Source organism: Lutra lutra, chromosome 6, assembly GCF_902655055.1.
Source record: "Lutra lutra chromosome 6, mLutLut1.2, whole genome shotgun sequence".
Lineage (NCBI taxonomy): Eukaryota > Metazoa > Chordata > Mammalia > Carnivora > Mustelidae > Lutra > Lutra lutra.
This window is the reverse complement of record NC_062283.1, coordinates 138,822,476-138,834,768: the sequence shown is the minus strand read 5'-3', so window position 1 is coordinate 138,834,768 and position 12,293 is coordinate 138,822,476. Positions and strand designations below refer to the sequence as shown.

The 12,293-nt window shown below is 41.9% G+C and overlaps 1 protein-coding gene across 5 annotated transcripts in view; it reads right to left on the bottom strand.

The window, feature by feature from the left end:
• The window catches only part of CCDC170 (coiled-coil domain containing 170), a 107,873-nt gene that overhangs the window by 16,279 nt on the left and 79,301 nt on the right, over positions 1 to 12,293 (bottom strand). For all 5 annotated transcript variants that reach the window (XM_047734913.1, XM_047734911.1, XM_047734915.1 and 2 more), the window contains 3 exons: positions 9,460 to 9,660; positions 3,562 to 3,735; positions 740 to 982 (listed from right to left, as the gene is read on the bottom strand). In XM_047734913.1, coding sequence (XP_047590869.1) covers positions 740 to 982; positions 3,562 to 3,735; positions 9,460 to 9,660 — 618 coding nt within the window. The remainder of the gene's footprint in view (positions 1 to 739; positions 983 to 3,561; positions 3,736 to 9,459; positions 9,661 to 12,293) is intronic.

The window sequence follows — 12,293 nt, the reverse complement described above, 5'->3', positions numbered from 1 at the left end:
TGACTCTTCCCAGTGAAGAGCTGGGATCATTTGCTCATTTCTTCCTAAGCAAATTCCTACACCATCACTCCCTACAGGATCCCAAGTACCAGTCACCCACCCTTGGAAGAAATGCTTCTATTTTCTGTAGTTCGCACCACCCCTTTCTTTTCTTTCAATTCCAGGAGACTCAATAGACGGTGTTCTATTCCTTTCAGAGGTACGCCACAGTGACTCCACACTTCCACGTCTTAGTCAGTGCTCACCCCAGGACGTGGCCTCTCCATCCCCTCCGCTGACACCACCCTTTTCTGACCGACTTTTCACGCAGCCGCCACAGTCTCATTCCAACTATCGAAGACACGCTGCGCTGATCTAATATGCCGATCTGTGTAGCTTTTGCCTTACCCCCACGACTCTAGAAAATCAGAGGAAGCTTTTGTCCCTGTTTCTGTTCTGCTGCATCTGTTATAAGACTTCCACTCTTCGGGACGCCTGGGTGGCTCCGTGGGTTAAAGCCGCTGCCTTCGGCTCAGGTCATGATCCTGGGGTCCTGGGATCGAGCCCCGCATTGGGCTCTCTGTTCAGTGGGGAGCCTGCTTCCTTCCCTCTCTCTGCCTGCCTCTCTGCCTACTTGTGATCTCTGTCTGTCAAATAAATAAATAACATCTTTAAAAAAAAAAAAAGACTTCCACTCTTCCACATAAATTAAAAATGGTAACTTGCAGAAAGCAACAAGGGAACCGAGCCAAGCACTTGCCTTGAGCTCACTGGTGTCAGCCAGCTTGGCTCTGAGCTCCGTGTTCGCTTCTTGACACACACTCAGCTCCTTCTGCAGCCTCTCCACCTTCTTCTGCAACTTTCTTAGAGTGAGATTGGCCTCGTCCCTCTCCACAGCCAAGGCCGAGCGCACCTGCTTCTCCTCCTCCAGCTGGGCCACCTTCTGCCGTAGAAGGCTCAGATGTAGTTCTTTGCTCTCCAGCCTTTCTCTCTGAGTCCTGAGCTGATTTGGTACAAACAGGGATTTTAAAAAAATAATAATCATCATTGGACAATCAGTAAATAAGAATGAATCACTCGGACCATGTTGTTCTTTATCTATACTTCAATAAGACTCATCTGTAAACTGCCCAAAAAGGTTATTGGATTCCTTTCCCTGATTGCATTTTTTATTCCTATTTTTCCAAGAATTAATTTTGTAGCTGCAAGGATGAGACAAAGGAGACACAGAAGATACAGAGGGAAGTAGGCTTTCAACATCGGATTCCCTCCAACATACGTGCAGCATAATAGGCACATAAAATTGCTTTTAAAATGACTAAAATGGGCTTATCAAGACCAGAATATGGTAGAGAGACAAAATCCTCTCCACCACCCCAAGCCAACTATACTTACACTGGCCTTTTCTAAAAGAAGCCAGAATGCAGGTTAGTGCCCAAAACCTAGACTGAGTAATTTCAATCCTGTAGAACTAGACTGAGTGACATCAAACATGAGAGTTGGTATATTTTTAAAGTAAGCTATACAAGGGAGAGTTTAAAGAAAGCTTGGTTTATATGTTTAAAATCTTTGAAATAGAAGGGACTTAAGGGGCGCCTGGGTGGCTCAGTGGGTTAAAGCCTCTGCCTTCGGCTCAGGTCGTGGTCCCAGGGTCCTGTGATTGAGCCCTGTATCGGGCTCTCTGCTCCATGGGGAGCCTGCTTCCTCCTCTCTCTCTGCCTGCCTCTCCACCTACTTGTGATCTCTGTCTGTCAAATAAATAAATAAAATATTTTTTAAAAAAGAAGGGACTTAAGAAGGTTTTTAGTTCATTGGCATCTTTATTATATACCTTGCCTATACCATCCACAAACCAAGCAGAGAACAAGTTCTTCAAACAGCACTTATCACTCACAGTCAAACTTGATAAAGGAAATCACAGTGGTTTTTAGAAAAAGATTATGGACCCTAAGGGGGGAAAACGTCCTCCTAGGCGTCAAATGTCACAATTAGTGAGTAGAATATTAAGTACGGGAACCTCTTTCATCTGCTGCATGCACTGGACATTAGAATCGTTTAGAATTCTAGAATGTTAGAGCTGAAGCATTTTCCCTAATTATATACTCCATACTTGTGAAGTGTTCGGAGATGTGAAGGGCAGATGGAAACACAGGCTTGTACATCTTGTCTAACTGTGACAGCATGGTCCAGACCAGACCCATCCTTAACAAGGCCCTTTTCATGTTCTCCAACCAAATTTCCTTCTTTGAGCTTCTTCATGTCAAATCCACTCTACTGCAAAATTACACTGGTAAGGTCTGTAGACTGGTAATTTTAATGATTATACAATACTTAATAGTGTTAATTTTAATGATTATACAATACTTAAGAAGGAATGGTTTTGAAGAAATCAATTTTCTAGGAGAACCCAAAGAACAGTAGCTCAATTCAATGTCTCCAATGATAATAGGCTTACTGCTTTTTTAAAATAAAACACTCCTAAAAATCTAGTAAATGGAGAAAGGTCAGATGTGAATAGGTACAGTCTATAAGCCAAGACTTTAAACATGTATTTTATTAAAAATGAACAATCTTATGAGGAAGATATTATACCTACCTTAAATATGTGGAAACAGGGAGAGCTATGTAATTTGTCTACGGTCACATAGCTTGGTGGAACCAAACTGGGATTCAAGATGTGACTCATTACACAGCTTGTACGCTATAATTCCATCACAGAATTTTCTCCTAAGAACTATTACAAGAACACATCTGTGTTTTGCTCTCTTTCACCAATGCCAATAATTATATAGTAATTAGATTTTTATCCTTTCATCCACTCATTCATTTATTTCAACTAAACTGTTTCTAACTCTTCTTTAGAATGAGTGAAAAATTAGCTTTTCTCCTCACTTTACTATCCAATGCAAGAGGATTTATCCAGTTGGAGACTGTCACATGTTCCCCAGCTCTCCTCATCTAAGAATATAAACAGTTTCTTAACAAGGCAAGTAGCTACTCAGAGTAAAGTCTACAGTTTCCATCTTCCCGTGCAGCTAGTTTCAGCCTTCAGAACCATGTGATATAAATACAAGTTCACATAGAAAATTCTAGAAGCCTCCATCAAAAGACTGCTCACACATGCTCTATTGCATCCCTCTTCTTCATCCCTTTCTGCTCTAAACTTCTGTCTGGAACACAGACATGATGATTCTAGGTACCATTATGAACCTTCAGGATGTGGACCACCCCAGGAATGGGAGATTAATGGACTGAAATCAGCTGGGCTCCTTGAAAACTTTACAGAGCAGACCTGCCACACTTACCCTGAGCCGCCTACCTCCAGAAATTTATGTGAGGTGGGCGGACCACTTCGTGTCATTTAAGTCACTTTTATTTGGGATCTCTATTACTCATGGTCACACATCACCTTAGCTGATATACTTACCATCCCTCAGACTTGAAACAGAGACTCAAATTCTAACTATGTATTTGTATGTTTCCTAACTACAGTTGCAAATAGGAAGGAGTACATTATTTTTCAATATTTAAGTCTCTCTGCAATTCCTTCTCTCAGCACCAGCAAGTTTCAATATCCCCTACCTTTCTCTGTAAATTGTGGGCAATAGTCTTGTTTTCAATGACTGCGTTGCTCTCGAGACGGACCAGCTGCTCCGTGCGAGCTAAAACTACATCCAGACGCATGTCAAAGCCAAGTTCAGCAGCCATCTGGTCCAGTTTCATTTTTTCTGAGAGTTGATCCAGAAATTTAAGATACTAAACCCAAGAAATAAAATTAAATTGAGACACAAAAACAAAGTTAACAAGTGATCTCACAGTACCCCAAACTTATAGACAGGTCCCATTAAACCTACTCTGTAGCCCAGCCTGGGACCCCAGTGCCTGGGAATGAATTTCTGTACCATCATGCCAGTTCCATGTCCTGCTTCATGTCCAAATTCACTTGACTCTCCTGGTCAGTGATCTTGATGTCCAACCTAACAGTAGACACTCTTCTTTACCCCACCACATGACAAATCTGGCACCATCCTGACTACATCCACATGTCTCCGTTTTGGCTACTTGTTGCTACCACGATGCCCCTTCTAGGTTAATCCAGCTCCTGGGATCTACTCGCGTTCCATGGCAATTTTTCCCACCTAAGTGGGCCCTGCCCTCAAATGTGAAAAAAAATAATAATAACAATAGTTACCACTCTGATCACTCCATAATCAAAGCTCTCCATACAAATACACTTGCACAATCCTTTTGCTTCCATATTTAAAATCCTACACACACACACCAAAAAAAAAAAAAATGTCTTTTAAGAGTTTTTAATGTTTTGTACTTTAAGGAATAACAGGGTAAAATAGAGCTGTATCAGGGAAGTCAAGGTTCGTCTTTGAACAGGTTAGTGTCACAAAACTGTTCTAGGATCTTCTGCTACTTGATTTCCTTTTTCTTTCTTCCAAGTTTTTATTTAAATTCTAGTTAGTTAACATATAGTGTAAAATTGGTTTCAGGAGTAGAATTTACATTCTACATTTAGATTCGACACTTACATACAACACCCAGTGCTCATTACAACAAGTGCCATCCCTAATACCCATCACCCATCTAGCCCATCCCCCAGCCACCTCTCCTCCAGGAAACCTCAGTTTGTTCTCTATAATTAAGAGTCTGTTCTATAGTTTGTCTCTCTTTTCTCCCCCTTATGTTCATCTATTTTATTTCTTAAATTCCACATATGAGTGAAATCAATTGGTATTTGTCTTTCTCCAACTGACTTATTTCACTTAGCATAGTACACTCTAGCTCCATCCATGTCTTTGCAAATGGCAAGATTTCGCTCTTTTTATGGCTGAGTAATATTGTTACACACACACACACGCACGTGCATGCACACACACACACACACACACACACACCACATTCTCTTTATCCATTCATCAGTCAATGGACATTTGGGCTCTTCCCATAATTTTTGTTCCATATTGTTGATAATGTTGCTATAAATGTAGGAATGCAAGTATCCATTCAAATCAGTATCTTTTTAAATTTTACTTTATTTTTTCAGTGTTCCAAGAGTCATTGTTTATGCACCACACCCAGTACTCCACACGATACGTGCCTTCCTTAATACCCACTACCAAGCTCACCCATCCTCCCACCCCCATGTCCTCCAAAACAAACATGGAGGACATTAGGAGAAGAAAAGGAAAAGTGAATTGGGGTAAATCGGAGAGAGAGACAAACCATGAATCGGTATTTTTTGTATCCTCCATTTGATTTCTGTGGTTTTTAGCCATCCCAGCCAGAGTAATGCTTCCTAAGTGCTTGCTGAATGAGTGAACCAAATCAATGAGTTTTCTGTATCATCACTTCATGATTTGGATTCTCTCTTTGAAACTTGATTCTCATTGCAATAAGTCCTTATCTATCTGGCATCTTTGAGGCAATTATATGTTTAAATAAGTATAATTTCCTGAGGACTGAGGCATGCCAACGTGAAGCCCAGAACTATCTACACTTTGAGCCATCAAGATGAAATTGTGAGTATTTTCAAATTTTGCTGAATGGCATATCTAAAATTTTATCTCTTCTTTGGGAGGCACAGTCATGGCAAAATACTGCTTATTGGCTGTGTTACAAGACCATGGGTTACTTTGTTGTGCTATAAGATCACATCATCAATTTGTCACTTTTTAATGTTGTGTCAGCTCTCCCCTTGGAATTACTTCTTTTTTGAGAGAGAGAGAGTGTGTGTGTGTGCACAAGTTGGGGAGAAGGGGCAGAGGGAGAGAGAGAAACCTAAGCAGACTCCATGCACAGAGTCCAGCCCAACATGGGTCTCCAACTCACGACCCTGAGATCATGACCTAAGCTGAAATCAAGAGTTGGACGCTTAACAGACTGAGCCACTGGGCACCCCCGGAATTACTCATTTCTAATGTGTGTGAATGAAAAGAAAATAACTGCTATTGTTTGTTTTGTAAGTAAAATAGAAACAGTACCTTTCGTGCGGAGGCATAAAGTCTCTCTTGCTATGTCTACATGTGACCCATCCACTTAGCGTGCAAGGATCTCTACCAGGAAAAAAGGTTGAAGACCGGACCAAGCCAACACCACTCAGAACAACTGACCAATTCAAGGATCTTGGGTAGGCCTCAGAAAGCGAGGGTTGCCAGGGGACTTACTGTACAGTTTGTTTCTTTGAGTCACAGATTAGCCTAGATACCTTCTATGTGGCATGAGCATCAGTTACCTACATCTAAATCTCAGCTCTGTACAACTTAGCTTTTCTGGTTTATACACCCAACCCCTCACTAGGAGGTGCGTGTTGTGGGTGGTTATCTGCACAACAGTCAGCAGGATGGAATCTGTTTACATAATTCGCTTTCATAACTGAGAGTTCTTTTGGCTCTTCAGTCTCAATGAAAATTAATGAGTCACTACAATGATTTTTTAAAAGGGGGGGAAGAGACACCAATCTACCTAAAATTTTTGCCTTTTATTGTGTTTCTTCATAATTTAAATACTATTTATTTAACTCTTCCCTAAGTGCTGGAGAAACCCAGAAAAAAGAAAAAAAGAATATTCCCCTGGCCTCAAGAAGCTTGGAGTTGACTGGAGAAGATGACTAAAAACTGAAGAAGGGGTGGGAAGGTGCCCAGGTGGCTCAGTCAGTTAAGCGTCCAACTCTTGGTTTCAGCTCAGGGTCGTGAGCTTAAGTCCCACGATGGGCTCCACACTAACTCTCTCTCCCTCTACACATGCTCGCTTTCAAATAAATAAATAAACAAATCTGGAAAAAAAAAAAAAAACCTGAAGGCAATCGAGTCACTAAGTGCTGGGACAGACACGGGCATGTGTTACACAATGGAGAACTAAGTCTCTAAGGGACTCCCAGAGGAAGTGACACTGGAGCCAGTTCTTCAGGGGACAGCTACTACCTGTATGAAGGAGATAAGGAGATAAGGAGAACATTCTCTCAAAGAGAACGGCAGTGTGCAATATGGGATGCCGAGGGGACCTTCTTTTTTTTTTTTTTTTTTTAACAAATTTGAATTTGGATATCTTTGGACTCAATCCCCACACGGTGGAAAGATGGCAGGTGATGGGAAGCCTGGTGGGGGCGCTGGGGGGTGGGGGACCTGGTCAGGTCACAGAATGCTCAGCCAAGGCAAGAAGGAATCTGTAGCTGAGCCTGAGGGCCATAGAGAGCCCCTGGCCAGTTTGAAGATGGAGAGAGGCAAGATTAGGCATACATTTATTAAGACATTGCTGCCAGGGACGTCACAACTGTGAGAGGGATGTTTCTGGAATCCATGCAAATGATCATAGTGCTCCGAGTTAAAGCACTGCCACCAAATACAGAGTTGGGGGCGGGGTGGTATTTGAGATACATTAAGGAGATGGAATCTGTAGTGTTTAGCACTTGCTTAAAAAGAGGGAAGCATTAAGGATGACTCTAGGGCTTTTGGCTCAGGCACCTGGAGGCAGGAGGGGGCAAATCTGTGGAGAGGTGATCGTTTCCATTTGGAATAGATTTAGTGCCAGGTGTACGTGGGACATCTATGTGGACAGTCCGACAGTCAGACTTCTTCCAATGGGCATATTCTATTCAGGTGCAACATGTCCTTTCAAATTCAAAATTTCAACCAACACACCTTTTTCAGATACCCTTCACCCATCCCAACATCTTCAATCTACCCCTTCATGCATAAAACCACTATTTGGTCCAAATATTTATTAGCTTCTATTCTACACTATTCTAAGAATCCTTCAGCTGGGCACTCTACCTTTGGCCTCCAGACCCTCAGAGCCAGTCTGCTTTCAGAGACTCAAAACCCTTTCTTTCTTTTACCTTCTTCTATTCAAAAGCCTACGGTGTTCCATTACGTATTGGATAAAGCTTTGGGAAATTAACCTTGTCTATCCCAATTATTCCTACATGCTTCTAGAGCCTCCTCATGCCTCTGGCCTCACCACGCACCACGTTCAGTCTCCCCATGCCTCACTGTCTCCTAAGCAGTCTGGCAAACCTCTGTTCCTTCTCCATCCTGCTGTTCCCTGTACCGAGTCCCTTCCCCACTTCTGCCTGACAAATTCTTACTCATTCTTCAAAGCCTTTCATGAATGCCACTTCCTGTGTGAAGAGGGCTCCTTTCCTCACACACAGAAATAGGGACTTTGCCCAAGTTCCTGTTGAATTTTACACCTATCTCCATTAATTAATGATTGTGCCCTCATTGACCTGGGCCATCCACTTAGACGAGGATTTCCCACAAACCCCTTATGCGTCTTTGCCTAGCCAACCTTAGCGCAGGCACAATGCTTCCTCAGCTTAAGTACAGAAACATGAGAATGAATGACTTCCAAGGTACAGATTTTGTAACCGAAGAGTGTCTTTGTGCCAAATTCCAATCCCATTTGTCTTTTTCTTCTCCTGCGGACTCCTGGGACCCACAAACATGTACCTTCCCATTCCATCCAATAAAACCTTTCTCTGGTCCTCCTGCTGCCTGTCTCTTTTTCCCTGGTCACCAGACTTCATAAGAGTCTTTTTCTACATCTCTAGTCTTCCCTCCCGACTCACCCCTCAGGCCAGCGCAAACTGGCCTCTGTTTTCCATCACTCTACTACAAGTGGAGGCCGCTCCTCTCCTTACTCCATCCTTCTTCTCGCTCACCGGTTAGTGCCATTAACAGTTCCAAGGCTGTCTATACTGTAACTTCAGCTTCAGGGCGACATCATATCCTCTTTCTAAAACAGAGCAACACTCAAAGTCACTTACTACGCTCCGTATTCTACAGAGCAGAGATAAAGAATCTTCGTATCCAAACCACTCTAGTCTTCTCTCCTGTCACAACCCCAGCCGGGGGGTGCCATGTTGCAGCCAATCGGGCACAATCGCTCTGCACTCTGACCTCGTGATGCACCTACAAGTTCTCATGCCTCTGCCCAACCTCTTAGCCCTACAGGATCTGCTCCTTCTCTCCACTAAAATCTGCCTTCTCCTCCAAGGGTGAACTGCATTATTTTCTCTCCTGTGAAAATCCTCCTTTTATTCCCTAAGGGATGAGGCTATCATTCCCTTCACTGAGTTCCTACAGAGTTTCATCAATCAGTCCATCTCTTACAACACCTACAGCTTCAGCGTCACAGCAAATTACCAGAATGCCAGCCTCCTTTATTGAATGATGAGCCTTTTATGATCAAGAACTATGGGTCATTCGTACCTTAGCCCTCAAAACTTCAGGATCTCATACAGAATAGGCATTCAACAGATAGCTGATGAGTTTACCTGGATTAATTTGACTGACAAAAGTTCCCCCAAAATAGGAAGACCTCCCCCCAAAATTATATCTGTTGTTTTCTGACATTTCTTCATTACTCACACACATTCTACTAAAGTGCTATAAAATTCAGAATATTTTCAGGTAAAATTTTACACTGAAACAGATGTTTCTACCCATGGATATACCGTCGGGTTATTACTTTTTGTTTCTCAAAATTCAAGTGATCTCGCAAAACATCTCCAGAAACCAGCTCTCCCTCCAGGTGTGTCAGCTGACCCTGAAGACTTTCCAACTTGTTTTCTGCTTTCTGGGCTCTCTGTAGAGCTTTCTGGTGAAACCCAGATTCATTTCCCAACTGTTCCACAAGCTCAGATATTCGGACTTCAAGCTGGGAGACCATCTGGAAACAAAGAAACAGACAAGGCTAAGCCTTGTTTTCGATGCAACAAAGTGTTAAAATCCAGTGCTCAGCCAGAGCAACATAACTATTTATAACACCAACTTCCAGATTCTTTGTAAAAATTAAATTAAAAAACATATAATTTGATAGCAATCTTTTCCTCTCCTGGAAATAAATCTGCATTCGTTGTCTAATAAAGTATTTCTATTGGCATTTTTAATTTTTATATAATTCCTTAAACAGGTTCCTCGAGAAATATTTATGGATCATACTGACTTACCCTTAAAACTGCCACTAATTTAGGGGTTTCAAAGTTCAACTAGAACAAAAAAGAAGTTCAGACAAAGTACTATTAGACCTCTTTAAGTGTCATAGTCTGGAGAAACTCTTCCACCAAATATAGTGGATTAAAGATTATACAGTGAGTTAGTTTTGTGTTTTTTTTAAAGATTTTATTTATTTATTTGACAGAGATCACATGTAGACAGAGGCAGCCAGAGAGAGAGGGGGGGAGGGAGGCAGGCTCCCCGCTGAGCAGAGAGCCCAACTTGGGGCTCGATCCCAGGACCCTGGGATCATGACCTGAGCCGAAGGCAGAGGCCTCAACCCACTGAGCCACCCAGGAGCCCCTGTGAGTTAGTTTTGATAGGAAACTTATCAGGAATTCAAGGACATAAAGATTTTTTTAAGCTTTCTTTCAATTTTCCATGGAATATTGATTACTTATGCACCAAACTCTGGTGGTATTGCCTCTGTGCTACATACTTAAGCACTGATGTTATCATTTTAGCCTTTGAGAGGTCAAATTTTATATAGCAACTTTATATACAAGAAGGCAGGAGAATCTGATTGCTACTTCCTCTCCTACAAAAAGAGACCACAGTTTCTCCATGAAGGCCCCCATTCCCTTCACACACCCTTAACTTCCCCATCCCTTCCTGAAGTTTCCCTTTGTCCTGATATTCCCTTAGTCAAGAACATCAGTTTACCAAACAGCCCAAGTACACTCTGAGAATACTCAAACTGATTCTACCAAATCTACTTTTCATGAAATGTTGAATTCAATAAAAAATACCAAGTTTGGGATGATAGATTTGTTTTGATGGTTTGTTTCAGAAGAGAAAAAGAAAAAAATAGATTATTTAGATAATACTCAGTACCACTCTTGCAAATTGAAATAATCTGTGGCACCCAGGTAGTTCAGTCAGCTAAGCATCTGCCTTCAGCTCAGGTCCTGATCCCCATGACTCCCACAGAGTCACTGGACCAAGAAACACTCCACTGAAGGAAATAAAGACTTATGTGTGCTTAAGAAGAATGAAAGAGCTGTCTAGATAAAAGTCTGTGAGCTTATAGGAACTGTTTTTAACTTGGAAAATGACACAGGAATCAATCACGATCATGTCCTCTCTGTACATAATCATTTCTCATCCAGATGGTTAGCCAGTTAGGAAACATCTAAAAGTAAGAGAAAAATGTTTGCCTCGAAATTCCACACCAAAATCTGAAAATGTCGCAACTTTCTGTCATTGTGCAAGACATCATTATTTCAAAAACACCTGCTACAAGGGTACTGAAATTTCAAGGCTAAATAACATCTATGCTCATTTAGAATTCCTTGGAAGCCAATGGTAGGGCATTCCTCTAAGAGCGCGGTTTCCAACTGGGGATACTCTTACCCTTGAGGGACATTTGCCTGGAGACATCTTTGGCTGTCACAGATTGAGGGGGGAAATGGTGCGACTGATACATAATGGGTAGAAGCCAGAGAAGCTGCTCAACACTGCAGTGTACAGAGCAAAGTGTACAGAACGGGCCCACGACAAAGGGTTATCCAGCCAGAAACGTCAATGGTGCCAAGACCGAGAAACCCTACTCCAAGATCTGGTAACACTTTGAAAAAGACAATTCAGTTTTACTATAAGAAGAAAAGCAAGGAACAAGAAGAAGTGACTTACTGAAAAAGTGTGGGTGGTGTCCTGAATTCTACTGAGAATTGCAAACACTGGGGAGAGTCAAAATGAGCAGCAACAAAGTAAACAAGAAAAGTAAGGTTCAGAAAGTAGGAGTCAACCTGAAACGGTGAATTTGCCAGGCCCAGCCTGAACCCACCCTTGGGCCTTCCCGTGGGTCATTACTCAACCACTGGGTGTGTGTCTAACCAAGGCAGCTGGCAGGGAGCACAGCCTCCTCAACAAACAGATTCATCAATTTGTAAATCTCCCATTCTTCAGAAACATTTCTAAGGCAATATATGAAATCCATTTTCTCCTAATTTTACTCGAAGATGAGTCACATAAGACCCCAGCTATATGCTTGATTTCAGGCTTTTAAATAGTGGGAACAGCTATTGAAAAAAATTACAGGGTAGAAGAGACAGACAAAGGCACTAAAAAGACTCTGAATCATTCTGATTTTTGGGGGGATGGGAGAGAGGCATAGCAAGCTTAACCAATTTACATCATTTTGCTTTAGAAAATAAACATATACAGCATGCTGACAATTTCATGCCATGTTTCACATGCTGAATTAAAATAGTTTGAGGAAAACATTTGGGAACACAGAAGAGGGAAGCCATAAAACAAAATGGTAAAGAACCATTAGCTACTGAATTCGACCGCAAGTCAAGGTAA